The sequence below is a fragment of the Cavia porcellus genome, unplaced genomic scaffold (assembly GCF_034190915.1).
Source record: "Cavia porcellus strain 051 isolate PalLab524CR breed Dunkin Hartley unplaced genomic scaffold, mCavPor4.1 scaffold_38, whole genome shotgun sequence".
Classification (NCBI taxonomy): Eukaryota; Metazoa; Chordata; class Mammalia; order Rodentia; family Caviidae; genus Cavia; species Cavia porcellus.
The window spans coordinates 10183923-10207808 of NW_026947521.1; the positions used below are offsets into that span (position 1 = coordinate 10183923).

General features: G+C 48.4%; 1 protein-coding gene across 13 annotated transcripts in view; it reads left to right on the forward strand.

The window, feature by feature from the left end:
• The window catches only part of Pml (PML nuclear body scaffold), a 35812-nt gene that overhangs the window by 6155 nt on the left and 5771 nt on the right, over nucleotides 1-23886 (forward strand). For 4 of the 13 annotated variants that reach the window (XM_005000082.4, XM_063243526.1, XM_063243525.1 and 1 more), the window contains exons 3-7: nucleotides 12373-12953; nucleotides 13652-13722; nucleotides 16610-16747; nucleotides 17384-17630; nucleotides 18682-18734. In XM_005000082.4, coding sequence (XP_005000139.2) covers nucleotides 12373-12953; nucleotides 13652-13722; nucleotides 16610-16747; nucleotides 17384-17630; nucleotides 18682-18734 — 1090 coding nt within the window. Of the gene's footprint in view, nucleotides 1-12372; nucleotides 12954-13651; nucleotides 13723-16609; nucleotides 16748-17383; nucleotides 17631-18681; nucleotides 18735-19192; nucleotides 20187-23886 lie in introns of those variants that run through there. The other 9 variants (XM_023560656.2, XM_013141670.3, XM_013141674.3 and 6 more) reach the window with 9 other exon arrangements.

Sequence of the window (23886 nt, forward strand, 5' to 3'; positions counted from 1 at the left end):
ACTTTGGGGAATGGGTCTCTTCGTCTGTAAGAGCTTCTATAGTGCAAATATCTTTCACAGTATTGACTTTTGTTATTTCATTTAGTATGTGATTTGGTATTTAAAATATAAGTCTTGTTTTGTTTCCATTTTTTGTTTTTGTTGGTACTGCAGATTGAACCCAGAATCCTCACACTGAGCTACATTTCCGGTCCTATTGATTTTTTTTTTTTTTTTTTTTTTTTTTTTGATTTTGAGGTATCATCTTGCTAAGTTGCTAAATTGCCCAGGCTGAGCTCAAACTTGCAATCCTCCTGCCTCAGCCTCTCCAAGTGCTCAGATTACAGGCATGAGCAACCACACCTGGTTCAATATCACTCATCACTTTGTTTCATTGTTCACTGAACCACCTGAACAATATTGTATAGCAGTGTTTAGAGAAGGGAACTTTATTTTGTTCCTGTCTTTAATGAAAAAGTTTATGTTTTCTTGTTCGCCATATTTATTTTTGGCTTAGAAAGTTGATTTTTGTTCCCCTCAGGTATAGGTGTGCTTTGGCATTGTATGAAGGTATCTTGAAATTTCACCTTTTAGTATGATGAACTAAATCAAAATGTTTCTTTGTGCAGAACTTTTTTAATTGTCAGAAGGAAAAACCTTGTTTGTTCATGATATATTATTAAATTCATAGGTAGGTTCCATGTAGGACATTTAAATTACACTATTAACAATACTCATAAACAGTCAAATTTGGGTGAAATACATGTGCTTTCTTTGATAGGTTTATATACTCTATGCTGATCTCTATTAATGAACTTGTAAACTTTTCTTTTGACATAATATTGACACAGGTATCAGACCTCCAAATATGATATAAGGGGACCGTAACTCTCAACCTGTTACATTTCTAACACACCAAGTTCCTGTTCTCTAAAATCAAAGAATGAATTGTAAGAACAATGGAGGTTAAGAGTAGAAAATCCTTAATGAAGGATAGAAAGCTTCGGACTGAGAGGGACAGGAGGGGATACCCAGGACCCCACTTTTCAGGGGAAGTTTTAGAGAGCACAACCACATGGGTGCAATGTGGGTTACCGCTATGATCAACCAATAAGATTATAAGTATGACAGCTTAGGTAATATTGAGCCAATGGAGAAGCAAGTCACATAGGGAGTGGGCATTGGAAGAACAAAAAGCTTCTCATGTAGGTGATGGATCAAGGGTCTTGCTTGCCCAGTGAGGTGACTGACCCTTAGCTAGAGTTTATTAGACCAGGTGTTGTCACTTATCTCACCCCTTGGGGAATATGTGGAATGGATCCTTTTATGGTTATCTTGAGTCCTGACCTCCAACTTCATGTGTCACCATCTATAGTTATATGCCTTTTTTCCACCTTTTGTCTTGACTTTCTAGAGGATCTAGCCCTCTCTGTCTATAACATTCCTACCCAATGTAGTTGTATAGAATAATGATACATTTGGCTGGGAATATGGCTCAGTGGCATGGTGCCTGCCTAGCAAGTGTGAGGTCCTGAGTTCGATCTCTGGTACAATAATAATAATAATAACAATAATAACACATTTGTCTCTTAGTATTTGGGGATGATTGGTTCCAGGACCCCCTCAATCAGGCAGATACAAGCCAGCCTATCATATACTTTAAGCCCTCAGTGACTCACAGTGCATAATCCAATGTGAATGCTATGTGAGCAGTTGTTATACGGAGTTGTGTAGAGATGAGTAGAATAGAGATGAGTCTGTCCTTCTTCAATATAGATTTTTAAAAATATTTTCAATCTGGTTGATTGAAACTGTGGTTTGCGAAACCCTTCAATACAGAGGATAAAGTCTGTAATGTTTATGTATAAATGTATATATCGATATCAACATGAGTATATATGTAAGTAGGTTCACATGTACACACACGTATACACACACATGAATACGCATTCCCTCTATCACCGTAAAGAACAGAATATAGCTTTCCTTCCAGATAAAACTTGTTGTACTTTTGTCTTCTGCCTTCTTTCCTTTACCATTTCATGATTTAGCTCAAGTAATGAGAGCATGTAGTTCCAAGTTATTACCAAAATTTTAAACCTTTTCTATTTTAAACCGTTTTTTTTAATTTTCAATCTTTTTCTCTTGGTACCAGGAATTGGCAGGCACTTGTGCCACTGAGCTGAATCCCCAGCCCCAAAACCTCCTTTAAAAAAAATCATTTATTCCTTTTTATTTTGTGAACTGTTTATTTTCTAGACTAAACCTCCTTTCTTAATAATTAGTAGGCTTCCTAGCCAAGTTATAACTTCTTAGCCATAACTTTAGACTCTTTCTTTTTGCTCTTACTTTGAGACTCAGAGGGGCTTCACGGATGTACTTCAGTGGTGGAGTGTCCTGGATTCCACCTCTAGGATCACAAGACAAAAGCAGGCAATGAACAAAAACATTTCTGCAGCTCATTCTCCCGCCTTTCTTGGATTATTTGATGTATTTTCCATTTGGTGGCAATAGCACATTAAGTATTTGATTTCTCAGTTGACTTTTAGAGACCCCAGGGTCTTATTTGCATGTTGTCTCATTAATGGACGGTTTAGCTAGCTATGCAATTAGGGCGGGGATCACTGTCAGTCATTTCATCACAAAAATACAAAGGCTGCTTTATAAATTTCTAGCCTCTGGAGTTTTGAGTGTGAAATCCTGTTTTTCCTTTGTGTGTATTGTTTTTGTTGATTAAGGATACACAGTTGTTTTCTCCCTGGAAATGACAGAGAAAGCCACGCCATGTGGGGGATCTGTCTTTTCTCTTTTCAGTTACTGTATCTTCTAGGCCTGTGTTGATATGAAGACCTATTTTTTTCCCCATTAATCATGTTGCTTTGTGGGGCTGGGGATTTAGCTCAGTGGCATAAGCGCCTGCCTGCGCAAGCAGGCAGTCGTGAGTTCGATCCTTGGTACCGATAAAAAATGAAAAAGACAAAAAAACATCATGTTGCTTTGCTTTTTTTCTTCAGATTTTCAAAGAGTTCCTTGAATTGATTTTCTGATTCACTAATATTTTTTCAGCAGATTCCTTTGTACCTTTTTTGTGGGGGTGGTCTCACTGTGCAATTCAGGCTGGCCTTGAACACCCTATGTAGCTCAGGCTGGGCTTGAATTCATGGCAAACCTCCTGCCTCAGCCTCCCAAGTGCTGGGATTACAGATGTGTGCCACCATGCCCAGTTTCCTTTGTACCTTTTATTTTCTAGGTTGAATTGTTTTTACTCTCCCAGCAACCATATTTTTTGTTTGTTTTGTTTTGTTTTTGTTTTTTAGTGGCCAAAAGAGCTTCATGTTCTTAATTTTCCTTTTTGGGCTGTTCTCATCACTCAACGTATTATGTTCTTAAATCTCCCCTGGAACACACTTGGCGAGTGCAGAAGGGGTTTGCTTTTTTCTTTCTTTTTTTTTTTTTTAAGTGCTGGGGTTGAACCGAGGGCTTTCACACTGAGCCATGTCTACAGTCCTTTTTTTTTTTGTTTTTTTCTTTTGAGACAGGGTCTCACTAAATCACTAACCTGTCCGGGCTGGGCTGGAACTTGGAATCATTCTGCCTCAGCCTCTCAGAGGGTCCTGGGATTACAGGACGGATGACCATGCCTGGCTTCCCCAGTGTTAAGGAGAAGAAAAAGTCTTTTCTCTACCCATTTAGGGCCTCCTGCTGGGCCCCGACTTGTAGACTAGCAAGACAGTTTTGTAGCATGTGCATTATGTTTACACGGGGATAAGGGAGGGTGTTCGGACTTCTACATCTGCAGCCTCTTGACAAAAGAAAAGTTTTTGGGATTTTAGGCTTTCAAAAGCAGTAGACTAGGAGGAAGCTGTTAAGTAAGGACTTTAGTGCAGGCCCAAATTGGCATGGACTTTTTTTGCCTTCTCTGTGGCCAAAACCCTTGCCTGGAGAGATTTCTGGCTGTCCTCATTTCTCTGGACCTTCTGCTTTTGGTCAGATGGGGGAAGTCCTGGGCAAACTTTTTTCCTCTCTGCATTTACTGATTCTTGTTCACCTGCAACTCAAAACAGTCAAATGCACAGGTAACATATTTTGATTGGTTTTTTTTTTTTGAGACACGGTCTTGCTATGCAGCTCAGATTAGCCTTGGACTAGCCTTGCACTCGAAATGATCCTCTTGCCTCAGCCTCCCAAGTGCTGGAATTATAGGTATGTACTGCCATGCCTGGTCTGTCAGTGACATTTTGGAGTTCACATGTTTTGGCTCCTGGCCACAGGGACAAGAGACAGGGCCAATCCAGCCAGGATTCATGTCCTCTGGACACAGCAGATAGCTTCACCCTGATTTCCTTAACAATCTCATGTCGACAGCTGTTCATGCTGCTTCACAATTTGCAGATGGCTACTGGAAAAACACGTATCTTCGCAAACACTCAGTGCCATAAATAACCCGTAACTTCCTTGATTTGGTCAGAGGTCAGTCATCAACCACCCTGCCCTTTGTGGCTGAGTTGATGTAGAGCCATGCTAAGAAACTACTCAAAAGGTGGCTTTAAACCCTGGGCTGGGAACTGTGTGTGTGTGCTCTCCAGGTGTTGGCACTTAGCCAATATATCTGAGTCATTCTTGTAAGCCCATATTCATGCCATGGATACCACGTGGTATAAAATTCTTTGCCAGCTACTGGGGTCCCAGCCCCCATGAGGTCACGGTGACCGTGTGACACTTGCTATCTGCTGTGCACACGTTTCCATCACTGTTCCTAACCAGTGTCCCTCAGTATCCTGCATGTGCTTCAGCGGCTGTTCCAGAGCAGGCTACGAAGCCATCTGTCCGGCCTGGAGTGATGGGGAGTCACCGTCCCACAGGAGGGACATAAGGAAAGAAAAACCCGTCAAGAGGGGGGCTGCAGGTGCAAGGCAGAGTCAGCTGTTCCTCAGAACCGTAGGATAGGCACATTGAGGGGGACTGAGGTCAGACTTCTTAGGAGGAGTGGAGACTCCATCTTGCAATTTCCAGAACGTCTATCAGGGAGATAGGGTTTGTTTCTTTGGCTGCATTTTTGTTTGAATTTTACCCCATTCCACAGAGCTTTGGATAGGCTTCACTGCTGTGCATTTAATGTGTCCAGAAACGAATCTGGACCAGGGCAAAGGTCAGTGGCTGTGGTCCAAGCAGGGGTGACACTGACAGAAAGGCAGAGATGGAGCACAGTGGAAGGTGCCTCAGGGAGCACTATGGAGGCCTGTTCCCAAGAGTGATATCTGAGTCCAGACTGTAGGTGACACTTGAGGTCCCTACCTGTCTGGGTGTGAGCTGGGTCCTTTGGGTTGTGTGTGGGGTTAATCCAGGGCCATCAAAGCCTGTAGGCAGGAAAAGCTTTGACAGATGGGTTGTTAGTGACGTTTAAGAAGTGTGATGGGGATTTAGCCCAATGGCATAAGCACCTGCCTGGTAAGTGCAAGGCCCTGAGTTTGATTTCTGATTACCCCGCCCCAAAATCTCTGCTTATAAAGTAAATGACTTTAAGAAGTATGATGAGGCCATGAGAAAAGTTCCCAAGACCAAAGGCTGTAGTGATTAGCAAGGGTGGCTCAAAGCCCTGCCCAGGGCAGAAGTCAGGATTGAGTGGTGATGACACTGCTGAAATGCCAGGGAGGGGCTTAGGGCTGGGCCTTGCTGCGGGAGGCGGGCCAGTTGCCAGGGGTGCAGTTTGAAGAAGACCCTCACCCAGAGTAACCTTGCTGCACTCCAAGTCCTGGCCCTGCCTGCATCCCCTGCCCCATGCCATTCTCTGTCAAATGTGTCTCACTGGGGATCAGAGATAGGATTGGGATTTCATCCTGGCTCTCGAGGAAAACCCCATGGCAGAAGAAAGGGTGCTGCAAGGAGTGGGGGCAGCAGGACAGGACAACAGTAAACCACCCTTTTCCCAGTGTTTCTATGAATTCACCCAGAGGACTTAGTTTTCGAGCCAGGAGCAATAGCTGCTTTGCATGGAAGAAACAGAGGTCAGTTTGGTAGAGTAACATGTGATCAAAGGGACTCCCCTCCTCCATCCCCTGGGAGCTTTTGAAGAAAATAGGGAAGCATGTCAGGTAACCTGAGCCAAGATCAAGGTCAGGCTGATCCCCTTCCCATTTTGTGGAGGTTGAGTAGGTGGGGGGGATGGAGGCCTGGACCCTTTAGTAGAAGACCAGAGAGACCCCACAGGTGCAGGCTTTTGTCGTTGATTTCTGACTGGTAACACTGAATTACCCTACCCCCATCCCGCCCATCTGCGCTTCCAGCCATCAGAAAGCCACTCACGAGACTGGCCTTGAGACAACTGTTGCCAAGTGAACAAAAGCTGGTGTCTTCGAAGCCAAAGCTACAGAGGTTTGTTCTGTGGCAGGGCTGGCCTTGCAAGGGGTTCCTAGCCCCCAAGATGCTGTTCAGATCAAGTGCAGACTTTCTAATTTTCAGTTACTTAGTATACATTAGTAGGGTAGAAGAGTGGTGTTTGTTTGGTGCCTTCAGATAACACAGATTGGTTATTGTCAGTCCCTTGACACCCCTCCCTTTTACTTTCTCTCTTCCCCTGAATGTTTCTGTTTTACTTGTTGGGGGGAGGGACTTGTATTTAATGGGGACCTAAGGAAGCTTTGAAGAGCTTTGCTAGTTTCTATGAATTTCAATGAAAAAAAAAAGATGGACCTAGATTGAGCTGGTCTCCAATCTGCCCCAGTTCCACACTCACACTGTGTCACCAGAAAGGGCTTCTCTGTATTTCTTGTGGCTGGCCTTATGCTGAGGCCACTCTATTCAGTAGATGGGTTCTAGCCTGGAACTTACAATGTAGCCCAGGCTGGCGATTCCCCTGCCTCAGCATCCAAGTGCTGAGATGACAGGCATGCACACAGCACCCAACTTGTTTGCCATTCTTGAAATTTTGAGTTAACTCAGCTGCCTCAGTGTGGAGCAGGTTGGAGCAAACTATTTGAGCCCCTCTGCTCCTTCAATCTAAAACTTCTGTTTTGCTGAAATTGTATCTTATTCTTGTTTTCCTTCTCTTGGTTGATCATCGTCAGTGTTACAATTTTTAGTGAATCTGTTGTAAATATTTCAGATAAGTATTCTAACAGTGCTGCTACAGTTGGAGGGGAACTTGGTGACCAGGATCTGAACTACCATTATACATTCAAATCGTTTGGTAAAAATACTTGAGAGTACCAGAGTTGTTTGTGTTACATAGGAGCTCCTGTCACTAGGTCCTACCTAACATTTAATGGTTAACTTTAATTGTTGAATTTTGTAACAAATCCCTGCTGTGGCAGAAACCTACAGTCTGCATGTGTTCTGCCAGAACTGGTGGAGGGGGGAAGGTTTTTCAAGATAGGTGCTCCTAAATTAAATAAGAGACCTGCCTATTTTCACCGTGCACCACTTCAATAGTCTTATTTATTTTAATTATCAGATCTCTTTTCTTATTCATGGCTTTAATGAACTGCCTATTTTAGATATTTCCATCTGCTTTCCTATTAATTTGTTAAGAAATAAATCAGATTTATGTAAAAATAGCTCAATAATCACTGTATTTTTCTTCCCCAGTACTGGAACTGAACCTAAAGCATTTGCTCTGAGCTACATCCCTCACCCTTTTTATTTTTAGACAGAGGTTTGCGGAGGTACCCAGGTTAGGCTTGAACTTGTGATCCTTCTGCCTCAGCCTCTCATGGTACTGGGATTGCAGGTATCTACCACCAGGACAAGTTATCACTGTGATAAACTTTGTTCTATTTCTTGCAACCTCTACTGCCTGTAAATCTGAATTGTGTTCCAGTTCACCAGTATTTAATACTCTCATTAAAGCACATGAGGATGAGAATGAATTTTCCTAGGTAAGCTGTCATTGCCCCAAATTTGAATTCCTTCCACTAACACAGATTGCGTGTGACCCTCTTTTCGTTGTGTAAATAAAACTTTAAAATTGTTTTATTTTCCACGGTGCTGGCAGTGGAAACCAAGGCCTCACACATGCTAGGCAAGCGCCCTTCCTCTAAGCTACAGCCCCAACCTTTTTTCAAGGTGGGTTCAGTCTTTTCCTTCCTCATCTTGGCAGACAGCAGTGAGAACTATAGTGCTTCCTCTCTCCCCTCTTCCCTCTCTTCTTCTCCGACCGCTGAGATGTTTCCCTCCAGGACCTGAGCTTTCCTGTCTCCACAGTATCAGCAGGAGGGTAGGCCACTGGGAATAATGCATTCTGTCTTTAAGCAGCCCAGGCTCTGGAATTACACATCTTCTCTGCTGCTTCTGGAATCTTGCTTCCTGCCTTGCATCCACTAAGAGCATGAAAGCACTGTGGTTAAATGCCGTCGGGCTCCTGTGTAAATGACCGCCGGATCCCTTTGGTTGCTTGTGGAGTTTTAGCGAAGGAGAGCAGTTTTAAGGCTGCCACTCAGGCAAGCCAGGACCTGCCCCTGCATCCCACAGCAATGCCAGCACCCTGGTGGGTTTTTTTGTTTGTTTGTTTTGTTTTTAGACAGGAGCTCCCTATCCTATGTAGTTCAGGATGGCCTTGAACTCCTGGCTCTGGCACTGAGTTGAGCACTTTGCACCCACCAGTGGTCTTTGTTCTTGCAGCAGTCTCTGAGAAAAGGGAACACTGTTATTCCTCTTTTACAGGGGGATGAATGAAGACTTGGAGAAGTTGCTCAAGGGCTCAGATAGGAACTTGCAGAGCTCAGATTCAGGCCAGACTTTGTCTGCTCAGGAAGCTGTATCTTTTCTTCTGTCCACACACATGGCATCTGCAGGGGTTGTGTAGACCCTCAGCTGTAGCATGGGGAGTCTGAGGGCCCCAGGAAGCGCGATAAGGCTTCTGTTAAGGTGTCACGGATACACTGAGGCCAAGACAAGAACATTGCAATTTCAAGTCCCGTATGGGCAACTTAGCAAGGACCTGCCATAAGTTAAGAATTGAAGAAAAGACTGGAGATGTAGTTCAGTGGCCGAGTGCCCCTGGGTACTTAGTATTTAGACTGATCCTTAGTACTGGAGGCTTGGGGGATCACTGAAGTAGGAAATTCAGTGATGGGCCGTAAAGGCGTAACCAGCGTTCTACATGTCAGGGAGAAAGAGGAAGCCTGGTTATAATGCTAGAAAAGACATTCTTGAGTGACCCTATCAGCTGCTAAGGCCCCAGTTCCTTTGATTAGAATTGGTTACAGAAACTTTTGCAAGATCTAAATTGGTGAAAGGAGGGAGAAAGAAAAGGGGGAATTACTATTGCATTGCTATAGAATTTTCCTTGTCACTCTCTCTATGATCATTCATTTATTTGTACTTTGCTTATCCATTTTGTGGTGCAGGGGATTGTGCCCGAGGCCTTGAGCTTGAAAGGCAAATGTTTCGAATTGGAGCTACACCCTACCCTCACTTGATGTCCAGCTGAAGCAAAATGTACCACACCTGGTGTTGTCTTTGTTATGTAATAGTAAGTCATGAATGGCTTTGCAAAAAAAGGTATCCTTTGAATTTTTCAGCGGTGCCGTCTATGCATTGTGTGATTTCTCCTAATTCTTGGGGAATCATAGATTGTTTTGCAGTACTAGAGAGTAAACTTGGGACATTTACACTGACAGGTACATCCCCAGCCTTTTGTTTTGTTTTGTTTTGTTGAGACAGGGTCTTGCCACATTGTTCAGGCTGGCCTTGGGCTCACTTTGAGGCCCAGGCTAGTCTCAAATTTGCAAAGATTCTCTTGCCTCAGCCTCCTGAGTACTGGGATTACAGGAGTGTGCCACCACGTCCGGCCTCTCTAGCCATTTTTTAAAACTATTTTAGAGACAGAATCTTACTAAGTTGCTTAGATTGGGCTTGGATTTGTGATTCTCCTCTTTTAGTCAGAGCGTTGGGATTACAGGCCACACACATCTAGTTTGTAACTCAGACTTATCAGAGGACCGGGGGCTTTAGAAGATTAGAGACCTGCCAAGCACCTGGGCAGATGCCTGTCTGCTGAGTCCTTTTTTGCTACAGCAGCCGCCTATCCCAGCTACCATCTCTGGATAAGAAGCCTCTATTCATAGATCAGGTTCCCTAAGGCTGAGGGGAACTCAGTGTTCTGTACCCATCAGCAATGGCTCTCCAGGACCTCTGCAGGCTAGCAGTGGTCTCCTGGGTTTGGTCAGGAGGGTCAAGCTGTGGGACCTCACCCCTCGGGTGGCCTGGGAAGGTTGCATACTGGTATGGTTGAAGAACAAGGCCTGGCACCATGAATTGGAAGTCAGGTTGGTCAGCAGGCATGAGTCATACTTCCAGGACGGTGATCTCAGTAATTTCAGCCCCAGTGGCTCAGCTAAGACCTCTTCATTTCAAGCCTGCTGGCATTTTCCGATCATTGCTGATGATAGTAAATCACTATAGCAATATCTGTGGGGAAAGTAACTAATGTCATTTTTCTCCTAACATTTGAAAAAGCATTGTAATTTAAGATCATGGACTCCAAGCCTGCCTGCTCAAGCTTTTATATTAGTTTTCTGTGGCTGCTAAAACAAAATTAAGAATGCTACAAATTTAGAGGCATATAACACTACAGTGGTAACATCTTTTTTTGAGGGGGGTGTGAGACAAACACTCACTATGTAGCTCAGGCTGGGCTTAAACCACTGTAATCCTCCTGCCTCAGCCTCCCGAGTGCGGGCATTCTGGGTGTATATCACCATGCTGACTGAACAGATAAAGTCAGGAAGGTGAAAGGATCCTGAGATCAAATCTAGGGACCATGGGTGCTATGTCCCTTTAGAAGTGAGCTCTGTGTTCTTGCTGTTTGTTCTCTACTTCTAGAGGTTGCCCACATGCCTTGGTAGCAGATCCCTTCTGTCTTCAGAGCCAGCAACACAGCCTCCCTGCAGCCTCTGCTCACATCACACATCACGCCTTCTCTCCTTCACCTGCCTCACCCCTCTTTCTTGTGTAACCATCTTGGACCCCATTGGACCCACCTAGATAGGTTAGGATCATCCCTTTATATCAAGTCCCCTTTGCCTTGGACGGTAACATATTCGCAGGGTTGGTAGGAGGATGAATATAGGAAAAACTATGAAAGTGTCTGCTAGCTTTAAAAAATACCATATATGATATATAATTTACAAGTTGTACACATTTATATATAGTATATAGACAAAATTTATATATATACAGTAATTGTATATAGTTGTGTATATGTTATGAAGGACTAAAGAATATATCCATTACCTCACATACTATCCTTAATTAAAATATATTAAATACATAAAATATTAAGTAGAAATATGCACTCTTTGATTTGTACTGTTTCATAGAAAGCAAAGTATTAGGCTACCTAACATGATTGTTACCAAATCATTGTCCACAATGGCAAAAAAAAAAAAAAAAAAAAAGGAAGAAAGAATACCAGGAAAAAGAAATGCACCAGCAGGTTGTTACATGAATGCCTGTCAGCTGTACAAGGGCTCGTCTGTTACCCATCTGGAGCAGAATGGAGCTGTTAGACACAGTTAATCCACACCTGGAGAACCATCCTGAATGGCAGTGAGAGTAGAGGAGGAAGACACACAGAAATGATACAATTGGAACTGATTTTTTAAAGGAATTTTAAATATCAGCCCTTTGCATTGGCGGTCCCCAGCCTTTTTGGTACCAGGAACCAGTTTTAGAGCAGACAGTTTTTCCATGCTGGGGTTAGGTAGGGATGGTTTCAGGATGATACAAAGGCCTTCATGCCTTGCTTGCACAGTTCTCAGTAGGATCTGCGCTCCCCTGAGGCTCTGAGGCCATGCTGCCTGGTCAGGACAGGGCTCAGGCAGTGGTGAAGCAATGGGAGAGGCTAGAAACACAGGTGACGCCTCCTGTCTTGCTTCCTGCTCTTCAGCCTGACTCCTGCTGGGGTCAGGAATCCCCTTATCCTAGCAGGTTTTGGTATTTGGCTACTGATTTAATGTGTGTCTGTGTGTGTGTGTGTGTGTGTGTGTGTGTGTGTGCGCGCGCGCGCGCAGTTTCCCATCCGTGAAAGGAAGTCAGTGATTCTTCTCACCCAACGGGCTCTGGCAAAGGTTAAGGGCAATGATGAATGTCCATTGTGCTCACCGATGGCCTTGGATGGCCTTGGTTGCGGGAGCGCAGAGGTGCAAAGAGGTGGTTACTTTGTGTTTACTTCTGCATTGCTACATAGATGGAGAAATTGTTACTGTGGTAAGGTTTTACACTCAGTTTTATTCATAGTTTGGGTACAATCACAACCATACAGAATCCGGGACAGCACGAACCTGGAAACATCGTGACAGAATGGCAACTTTGAAAAACAAATTTAATAATGAAGGTTGAAAGGGAAAAAAAGACGGGAGAGCCCTGACTCAGACTGTCCCTGTTTGTCCTCAGCCTGTACTGCAGAGGCTGCTCCAAGCCTCTGTGCTGCTCGTGTGCGATCCTGGACCGCGAACACGGAGACCTCAGGTGCGACATCAGCACGGAGGTCCAGCTGTGGCAGTCGGAGCTGGATGCAATGGCGCGAGCGCTGCAGGAGCAGGAAGGCGCCTTCCAGTCGGTGCACACCCAGGTGCGCTCGGCCATCAGCCAGCTGGGCCACGCACGTGAGGACACCGAGGAGCAGATCCGTGCTCAAGTGCGCCAAGTGGTGGCGCACGTGCAGGCGCGGGAGCGCGAGCTGCTGGAGGCTGTGCAGGCACGGTACCAGCGCGACTATGAGGGCATGGCTGGGCGCCTGGGCCGCCTAGATGCTGTGCTGCAGCGCATCCGCGTTGGGGGCACGCTGGTGCAGAGGATGAAGAGCTACGCCTCCGACCAGGAGATGCTGGACATGCACGGCTTCCTGCGTGAGGCGCTGTGCCGCCTGCGCCAGGAGGAGCCCCAGCACCTGCAGGCCCCCGTGCGCACCGATAGCTTCGATGAGATCAAAGTGCGCCTCCAGGACCTCATCTCTTGCATCCCCCAGGGGACAGGTGAGTGCCCAGGCATCGGTCCTGTAAAAGATTACAGATACCTGGCTGGGGGAGGCGGCACCTGCCTGTAATCGAAGAACTCTCCAGGAAGCTGAGGCATGAGGATCACAAGTTTGAGCCCAGCGTGGGCAACTTAGCAACTTAGCATAATCCTGTCTCAAAATTTCAAAAGTAAAGGACTGGGCTTGTAGCTCAATGTGAAGGCGCTGGATTCAATCCTCTTACCTCAAAAAGGTGTGTGCTTTGTATTTCTAGGAGAATAAGCCCCAGTGAGTTAAATAGCCTGCCTTGCATATTGTAACTGGGCAGCAGAGAAAGAAGTTATTTTATTCTGAAGTAAGCCAGGTTTACATTATGCTAATAAAAGTAGATCAGGAAGAGCAACATGAAGCCCTTACCATGGAGACCCTGAGCAGGAATGGCTTTAGGGTTGTCCCCATCTTTCCCTGCTGGTGACCTGGAGATAGAGAGAGGAACACGTGGGTGAGGGCTCTGAGATGCCACCCTCTCTCCCTTCCAGCCAAGTCCCTCCCTCTGCAGTCAGGAACTTTCCTTCTGACTGCCAGCTGTCTATGGATATCCAGAAGAAAGTGTGTCTAGGAGAAACAACAAAGCCCTCTTACCCATCCCTTTCCCAGGCCAAAATGCCCCGCTCTGGGGTGTTCCTGAACTGCCTGTCCCTTCTCTGTGTCCTCCAGATGCATCTCTGTCCAGGAGAGTCATCTCAGAGGCCTCCGGCACTCCAAGTGACTCCTCAGTGAGTGACCAGGTGAGAGAGTTGGGATGGGGAGATGGTCAGGTGCAGGAGAATTGGGCAGCCTGTGTCACAGTGTCTGCAGGGAGTGTGCTGGGGAGGGACAGTGAGTGGCCAGATGGGAGTCTCCCTGGGAAGGGTAGCAGAGGACATTATGGAGAGATCACTTGCCCAACACCGAGGTCCTGAATAATAATGTCAATGGACTATGAGCCAGCTTCGGGAGAAGTGAGGCTGGGGGTAGGCAGTGAAGGAAGTGGTCACTAGAATGACCCTGATGACTGTGATACGTGACCTCCCTTGTCCCTCAACCTGACACTAATGTGTCACCATTTCCTGAGACCTCCACAGGTGGACCTTCTCTCCTCCCACACATGGTTCTGGAACTGGAACAGAATAGAGCCAAGAACCAGTCTTCCCTCCAGCAGCCTGCCTTCTGTATAGTACAGGTCACCGGATACCTGAGAACCAGTTTCTTGGCATCTTGTGTTGGCATTCCTCCTGCAGTGCCTGTAACCTAAGGGCATCCCACCTTCACAGTGGTCTGGGATAGAGGTGTTCACAGGCAGGGTTCCCCTGCAGTAAGATGAGCTCCCATTGCCTTCCTGGCCCTGGCAGCTGATCCCATCCCCAACCTGGTCACTCTGGTCAGTGTGCTGCCTGTCAAGGACTGGGCCCAAGAATAAGCAGTCCTCCCTGAAAAGGAGGCAGGGTTGGGAAGCTTTCCTAGATTTGCAGTAGTGTGACCCATAGGATTTGTATTCTTGGTATTTGCTGTGCTGAGTATTCCCCCTCCTTTTTTAAAAAATTTGTACGTGATTGTAATACTTAGTTGAACACACTCACCATAGTGGAACTGGTGTGTATACATATCACATCTTTTTTGGGGGAGAGGGGTTACTGGGGATTGAACTCACGACCTTGCACTTACCGGGCAGGTGCTTACACCACTAAGCTAAATCTCCGGCCCCTTTTTTGCTCTTTTTGAGATAGGGTCTCACTATGCAGTTCAGGCTGGCCTTGAACGCACTTTGTAGCCCAAGCTTGAACTCAACTTTGTAGTCCAGGCTGTAGTCCTCAAATTTGCAGTAATCCTCCTACCTCAGCAAGTGCTGGGATTACAAGCATGAGCTACCATACCTGGCTGCATATCACAGTTTGATCCTTTTTACTTCCTCTTTCCCTCCCCTCCCTGTCATCTCTTCCCATCTTCAAGCCCCCTTTCTGCCCTTTCAAAGAACCAACTCTTTGATACATTGACCTTCTGTATCCCTACCACCACCATCAGCAGCAGCATTATTGTGCTGTTGCTGATTTCTGGCTTCACTGTGCTATGATCCAGCAGGATGCCAAGGATTATCTCAGTTCTTGTGTATTTATTGAAGGGTGCTTTATGGCCTAAGATGTGGTCTATTTCAGAAAAAGTTCCATGTGTTTCTACAAGAGAGGTGTGTTCTGCTGTTGGTGGATGAAACCTCCTGGAGATGTCTCTTAAGTTCATTTGTTCAATGGTGTGGTTTAACTCTGATGTTTCTTTGTTTGGGTTTGTTTGTTTGTTTGGTCTGGCTGACTTGTCTGACTGGAAGCAGGAGGTATCAAAGCCACCACTGTGACCATGTCAGTGTCTGTCTGGCCTTTTAAGTCCAGTAGTTTTTGTTTTATGAAGTTAGGGGCCCCAAAATTTGACACACAGATATTTGCAGTTGTTACATCTCTTCTTGTTGAATTGTTCCCTTTACCAGTGTGTTAGTGGCTGCTCTCGTGTCCTCTGGCCCCTTTTGGCTTAAAATCTCCTGAGTCTGAAAATAAGACTCCCCAGATGAATGGCATATCATTTCTACCCTTTCACTTCAGTCTGTAGCCTTCTTTTTGGATGAGTTGTGTCTCTTATATGTAATAGAGGATTGCATGTTGTTCTCTGATCCTGTCTTTTAGTCTGTCTTTTGACTGGGGAGTTGAGACTGTTGAAATTGAGTTATCATAAGGCATTTATTGAATCCTGTAATTAGCAGTTCTTAGTCGCTGTGAAGCCCTTGGGTTCAATCCCCAGTGCCACACATATAACTATATAATATATAATATATATTACATATTTTTTTAATTTAATTTTTTTTTTTGGTACTGGGTATCGAACTCAGGACCTTGCATTTGCCAGGCAGACACTGTGCCACTGAGCTATACCCAGAGCCTCATTCATGCTAGGCATGGGCTCCACCGTTGAGCTCCCAGCCCTGTGTGTGGGCTTTCATCTGAGTCTGTGGTGTGCATGCTGAGGGGTAGCTGAGTCTCCCTAGAGTGTGTGCTGAGGAGTAGCATTGCTGGGTTGTATAGCCATGCTTCGTTTCACCTGATGAGAACTTGCCCACCCACTCCATGGATTGCAACGCAGATGCGCAAAGTTCTCAATGCTGAGAGAGTGCTGAGTTCTCAGCATGGAGTTGTGATAAAATAGCATTTATCTCCATCTTCCTCATCATCGCCAGCATGAATAGCTTCCGAAGTGCTTGGTGCTCTTCCTGACATGGTGCCTGTTTCCAGGGAGAGTTAGGTGTGTAGGGCTGGGGCCAGGATTGTTCTCACCAATGGAACTCTATGTTGTTGTGGGAGCTACGATCCTTAGCAGTGAGCCCCTCCTCCCTGGGCGCTTGCACTGGGCTGTTTCTCGGGCACATCTTGAGGAGGAGCTGGGTAGTGTGCACCCCGAGGTATCAGGAGACATGAGAATTGACATGTGGCTGGATACCACCCCTGGGGTCTGGAGGAGGTGGTGTCATGGCGGGCATAGGGAAGGTTCCTTGTCTCCAGTGAGCACCAAACTTGGGACCAGGGAACCTACACCTGAGACTGGCTGCAGGCTTGGGGTCCCTGGGTTGTTTCTGATTCTTATGTTCCAACTTTGCAGCCCAGTGAGGCACAGAAGGCACAGGCCCTGGCCCTAGGGCTGTCTGAAACCCAGCCAGCTCAAATGGTACAGATGGTGCCCAGAGCGTACCCCGTGCCCATCTATGCCTTCTCCATCAGAAGCCCCTCATCTGGAGAGGTAAGGCCCTGCTGGTCATGCCTCCCACCCCCAGGCCCAGCTCCGGTGGAGCAAGGGGAAGAATCCTGGTTGTCACTGGCTCCTCATGAGGCAGGATCTTCTTGACACTCAGTCTGCCCTCTCCCTTGCCCTTGGCTCCACCCTCAGGAAGCTGAACATGTGTGACTTCCAGCCCAACTGGCCACTGAGACCCCAGGGCTCTCAGAGGCTGGCAGGGCTGGCAGAGGCTGGAAACCAGCACCAGGACTAATGTGCATGGCAGCCTGAGAGGCTTCCTGAATGTGAGAGGCATGGTTTGAATGGCAGAGAGCAGAGGAGAGGGCACAGTGGCAGAGGGAAGAGGAACAGAGATGTGACTACAGCACTGAGCATGGTGACACAAGCCTGTAATTCTAGGTACTCAGGAGGCTGAGGCAGGAGGATCACACATTTTAGTCCAGCCTAGTCAGCATAGTGTTTTATCAAGACCTTGTCTCATAATTAAAAATAGAAGGGCTGAGTATGTAGCTCCATGGCAGAGCACTTGCTGATATGCACAAAGTCCTGAGTTCAATCCCTAGGACTGAAACAATTAAAGAAGATATGGCCTCAGGCCCTCTGATACCCAGTCTGGGTCTGTGACTCCTAACCATGCAGGTCTCCAGTGCAGCCTCCCCGACCAAAAGAAAATCCTGCCACACGCAGTGCTCCCGAAAGATCATCAAGTTGGAGTCGGAGGAGGACACGGAGTTGCCCTTGGCTCCCAGCCCCAGTGAGCAGCCCAGGCCCAGCACCTCCAGGGCAGTGTCACCCCCGCACCTGGACAGGCCTGCCCAGCCTGAGAGCCCCACCATGGGAAAGGAGGCCTTGCAGCTCAACAGCACCCATGTTGCCACAGAGGCAGGTAGGGTGAGGGTGGGATGGCAGGGGTAGAGCAGGGCCCCCTGTGTACTCTGACCCCCAGGGAGCCCACAGCCACAGGATCCTCTTGTGGGTCCTACTCTGGCCCACCACAGAAAAGGGGTGGCCCAGGGGTGGGAGTCTGAGCTACTGTGTGCCCTGCTTGATTCCAGTTCAGGGATATGGAGGGCTGAGGTGTATTGTTCCTTGAGTCCTTTCCCCAGCACGCTTCCAGTGCCCACCCAGGGCTCTACACAGGCGGCTGTGGTACAGGAAATACTTGCATCTAACGCTCCCAGAGGAGACTGGGTGAAATCTACCCATGCATTTCCCCAGTTTGGCAAATGCTACCCACCTAGATATCTCCTTTGTCCTCACTAGTATGTTTCATGGACCCTGTCAGACAGGGAGACTGAGTCCTCAGGAAGGAGTTGAGGTCAACCCTGAATATTCTGGAACTAGAAGGGCTGTCTATTCTGCATTGCTAAGGTTCCTGACGGAGCCCCAACCCTGCTCACACAGGGTACCCTGCCTGCTGTTCTTGGAGATTGGAACAAATCAGTGACTCCTAGTGAATCCTTTTTCAGGATTGCAAAATGTGCCAGCCAGGGGTGGTGCTGCAAACCTATAATCCCAGTACTCTGGGAGGCTGAGGCAGTAGTTACCTCAAACTGGTGCCCAACCTGGGCAACATAGTGATTTAGTGAGACTCTGTCTCAAAACAAAAAATAAGGGTTGCATTCAATCCTAGTACCAAAAAAAAAAGAACTCATGGCCTACTATGAATACATATTCACAGATGAGGTACAACTGGAAATGATAGAAATCTATTTGTGAAAACCCAAACTCAAAGCAGATCCACTGGCACACAGAGTGCACATTCTCATTGCTCCTGGCAGAACACTGTCACCTCCCAGCTCACTGGTCTGCAGGGACCCTGCACCCTGACCTGTGACCCTGATCCTTTCCCACCCCATGACCCCCGTGTCCCAGCTAACACTTTCTCCAGGTGTGCACCCAGAGTGCCCTAATGTGACCCCTGATTTCCATTCTAGATGAGCCCATCGTGGTGATCAGCAGCTCAGAAGACTCTGATGCTGAGAACTCAGTAAGTGGCCCAGAAAGCTGGCCCTACATTCCTGCCTTCCCCTACCTTTATGGCTTAGATGTGTTCTTCCAAGATGCCTGGTAGCATGATTCCTTCCAGAGCCTACTGTCCTCTGCAGTGTCCCAGGCCTTTGCAACTTCTTCATACATTTCCTGTTCCCTAAATCCTCCATGAGGAGGGCTAGATGAGAATCAACTCCCTGCTTGTCCCAGGCAATGAGGACTGGTTGGGGAAAGGTGTGAGGTCACAGGGGCCACACTAGCAAGTTTTGGCTTTATGTACAAAAGAATTTTAAATCCATCTTGTAGTCTTATGGGTAATGACCTTTCTGTCCCTGGTAGTGTATTACCAGAGCTGGGCTGTCCCTTTCCCAGGGAAAAGGATGGGGTAGAACAAAAGGCTGAACTGGGTGGCCCAGGGTCCCTTGCAGCACTCAGGCTGAGGTTCTGTCTTGGAAGTACCCGGAACCACCAGAAACCACCGAGCCACCCTCCTTGCCAGCCTCTTCCCTGCTACAGAGAGCACAAGGGGCCTCCCGTGAGCCCTCCAGCACATGCTGCCCCCCAGCTTGGCCTCCCTGGCATCCTGCCCAGCCAGCTGCAACCCCCAACGCCGAGGGTCCCCGCCAGCTTCTTGATCGACAGAAGTTCACTACCATCCTCCGAGGGATCCGCAGGAGGTTGCGCAGGGCACAGAGCGCCATCAGCCTTCACCGCATCCTCTGCCACTACCAGGCCACTGTACAGACTCTGTCACCCACCATGGCCCAGGCCACCACCCCTGTCACCACAGCGCTCCCCAGGCATCCTCCCAATATCCAGGAGCACATTAGCCGGCTGCGAGAGATCTTTGGCCTGTCCTGCCAGACACTCAGGGCAGCGCCATCCTGCAGCCGTGCCCTCCGAGGCTCACCCTCCTAAGCCCAATTGCTCAACAGACTTTTTGCCATCCTTCTCTCCATCACAGCCTCCCATCCAGCTTAATATCCTTCCACAGTGGGGACACAGCGAGGCTTAGCAGTCCTGACTCTAGGGGGAGGGGTTTCCCCCAGGGATTGGGGCAGGGATTCGGGATTACAACTCCCCGTCCCAGTGGATGGATGCCTCTCCAGTTGCATCTCTACCCTTGCACAAGTGCAAGAGGCTCCCCTTGGCCAGGCCTCTGAGACCCCCAAGAGCCTCCCCTCTCTGTAGCTGTTTCCTCACCTTGTAACCAGACCCCCTGCCTGGGGCTTCCAGCTTTGTGGACCCTGCCATGGCTGAGGTTCAGGCCACACTGCCTCACAGGCCTCTTTGACCAAGAAGGAAGCTTCTCTCACTCTGTATGTTCTTCAGTGTCCCCAGTCCATGTCCCTGCCTCAGCCTTTGCCTGGGCATCCTCTCAGACTCCACCCCGTGTAAGCTGTCCCGAGCCCCAGCAGACACGTTGTCCAATAAACACTTGCTGAACAAGCACCGTTGCAAGCCCTTATTCCACAGCCAGCAGGCTGCACTGAGGCTCCATTTCCCTTGGGGACACCAGGTCCCCACTTCTTCCTACACTCCCATCCAAGGCAGGGGTTGAGCAAGGCTCCAAGTCTGGTGAGGCCCCTGTGCCTCTGAGATTCAGCTCTCAAGGGTCTCCCACCCTGGGTCTATTTCAGAGGTCCACCCACTTCCCTTTAAGGAAGGCAGAAGTGAGCATAGCCTCCTGCTCAGTCCTGCCTTCCTCCTGGGTGACGTTAACATCACCCCCATGACCTCTGCTCCTTGATCTCCCAAGGGTCATCATCCCCTCCCATGTTAGCCACCAGTCCTATGGCCACCCCATCTCACCACCACATCTGCCTGCCTCCAGACTGTCCTGTCTGGATTCTGAGCACAGCGTGTTCCTTAAACTCTTGGTTCCATGTCATCTCCCCCTGCAGGCACTGTCCCCATTTTGGTCATTCATGACCAGGCTGTTTGCTCCCTGTCCACAGCCCAGGAGGGACTCAGGTGCCTGCTGCCTCTGTGTGTCCCCTGGAGGCAAGATCTGTCAAAGCAAAGCCACCAGGAAGACAACTGCAAAGGACTTTCAGTAGCCTCTAAGGACCTCGGGGTGCCTGGATGCTCCTCCCTCCTGCACCATGTGATGCCCTGGGTCTCATCGGACCCTTGTGCTCTACTGGTGACCATGCCATCTATTGTAGGGAGAAAACAAGAGCCCTGATGACCTGGGATTGTGGACACTTTGCTGCCTGACTCTAGATTCACCTGTCCCCATCCAGGCCTTCTCCTGTCCTCTGCATTAGATGGAAGGGCCATCGGCTTGCTGCTGGCACTCAGCCCTGTGTCCTGGCATAGCCCTTAACTCTGGGAGCCTCTTGTCTCTGTCTTCATCTCTCCCACGTCTTATGCTTCTGCTTCCTTCTCAACACCCTGAAAGATGTCACCTCCTCCACCGACCTTGGCACCTTTTGTTGGTGCTTCCTGCTGCTCCTTCCTCGCCACTCCCACCTCTGTGCCTCCAGCTCCACGCCCCTGAGCACAGTGTCCCATGTAGTCCTGGGAAGCTTGGTTACACTCTGGGCTCATGCCCTATGCCCCTTCTGTACTGCTTTGGTCCTGGCCCTGTACTCTCTCTTGCCTGTGGGCTCTCCCTGCCCCAGCCACACCCTCATTGCAATTACTATCTCCTGCTACCTGCCTGACCAGTGTGACTGTGGCCTTTCTACAGCTCCAACTACCTCAGCCCCAGGCTCTCTTCCTCCTTCTCTGAAAATGGCTGCACTGTCCACATGATTACACAGGCTGAGCCCTGAGCCACCCATTCCTTCCCTATTCCCTATGTCTATCCCATCCAGAGGCATCTTTTCCTGGCCTGCATCCTAATACCTGGCTGCTCTCCATCCTTTAGTTGTGATAAAGCTGAAGCTGCCATTAACTAGGGAAGGAATAGTGGAGAAAAGACAAGTGCCTGGAACTTTATCAGGTAGGGGGAGAGGGGCACTGAAGAGTAGGGTGGGGGACATGGGAAGAGAGAGGGACACATTCAATCCCCAGCTGTCAGCAAGGAGTCTGGAGGGGATGTAGGGTTAATCACAGGGCAGGATGGGTGTGTTTCAGTTTATAGAAGCATGCATAGCTGGAAGGTGGCACTTACTCTGGAGAATAGACTCAGGGTGGGAGAGAGCACAGCCCTCTGCTTCTGTATGGATTCCTTGGAAGTGCCTGAAGCAATTAACCACCACAGTCCCAAACTTTCAAGCAGAATGTTTTGGTTTTTTGTTTTTTTAAAGTGGTTGGGTCTTCCTGGTGCATTGATCACCTACTTTCTGAGTCTTTCAGACCTCTGGTCCCTTTAGGTATCCCACAGCACTCCCACTGCAAACGTCCACTTCCCAGGCTGGGGGATGAGGTGTTCCAGGCCATCTGGTCCCATGTGCTCCCTGTCTATGGCCTCTGTCAAGCCTCAACTGAAAGCTGTGCAAGCAACACCCCTTCCAAGTGTCCCAGAGCTTGGAGGAGCCATGGCATGGACTTCCTCTGCTTCTGTGCTGTCTCTGCCTGTCTGGGACTCAGGGAGACACGGAGCAAGGAGGGACACTATGTAGCACAGCAGGAGTTGGGGTGGAGGGTGAGTCCCAAGCCTGCCTTTGGAGTCCCTTGGATAAGGACTGTGCTTACTATGTAGCACCCAGGGTGGTTGAGCTGTATACCTCTAGCAGGGCCTGTCAGGGCCTAGTGCTGAAGGGGATAGGTGCTCTCACCCACTTTTGTGACAGATGCCCAGCTCCAGAGCCTCGGCAGCAGTAGGACTAAGTGGAAGTAGGAAAGAACCCCACCAAGGGGGCAGTCCAAGAGAGAGGTGGCAGAGGTGACCAGCCAGGAAGGGAGGCCAGTGGAAGCATTGGTCCTGGGGGGCCATGGTGCTGGTGAGTGTGCATATCAGAGTCAGGCTGCTTGGTGGAAAAGATGGGGCACATTGCCACCTGCAGGTGGGCCATGTTGCTGGTGAGTGTGCATATCAGAAAGAGTTGGGGTGCTTGGTGGAAAAGGTGGGGCACAGTGCCACCTGCAGGTGACCACAGAGGGCATAGGCTAGCACTGATACATGTGGCTTGTCTGCTGGGCCATTGCAAGAGCTGGAAGTTTGTGGCTGCAAGAACCAGAAATGTGTTCACTGAGGCTTTTGCACTGAAAGGGGCTCTCAGGAGCTTGGGGACTCACTGCGTGTCACTGTCAGAGGCTAGATATCACAGGAGGTGTATACTGTCCACCAAAGAGGTCTGCTTGGCTAACGACCAAACATGGGACTAATCCACAATGGTTTAGTGGGGAAACGATGGTTCCCAAGCCTACCTGGGCACTGGGGAGTTTTACAACTGTGCATTCCTGGGTCCCACACCAGGAGATTCTGATTCAGTTGGTCTGTGATGCTCTTCCAGGGCTTTTTAGTGCTACTAAAGTTATGTTGATGAGTCTTGAATGGGGTTAACGTGGCCTGCAGGGTGTGATACAGTAGGACACCAGAGAGCCTAGATGCCTCTGGTAAACCTCTGAGGTTCTGGGAAGCTGGCTCCTTCCTGTGTGCATGTGTGGGGCCATTGTCAGGCCGGCTGTGTTGAGCTGGGCTGCAGGTGACTGGCTCAGGCCGTGGGGTCTGTGATGGAAATGAGCCAGGTGGACACAGCTGGTCAGCCTGATGGAATATGTGTTCTGGGTTGAACACCTCCTGGATCCACATCGTTCCTTCAGTTTGCATTCAGAGAAGTACAGCCCAGGGACCCAGTCTAACAGAGTGACCAATTCCAGTGTTTAGTCGCCTCTTTCCGAGGCCATTAAGAGCACCCAGCTCCAAATCCACACTACCACTTTTCAATTCTAAGCCTCCCATACTGAGTTCTGTGTTTCCCACCCCACTGATTCTCAGACCTTTTCTTCATCTTCCCTTTCCTGCCCTCAGCCATTGATCTTTCTGCATCTGTTGCCTTCTTCCCCTCTGCTATCTTCTTTTAGCCTTGTCCCCAGATTGTCCTTGCCTGGGCTCCACTCCCCCCCTCACAACCATCCTAATCCATGAAATAAAACTGGGGCCGAAGTGGGATGGGAGTCCCCTCAGAGGGCAGGGAGGGGCAAGACACCAATGCCTGGCCTTCTAGGTGCCCACTACTGTTCTTCCTAGTAGCCCT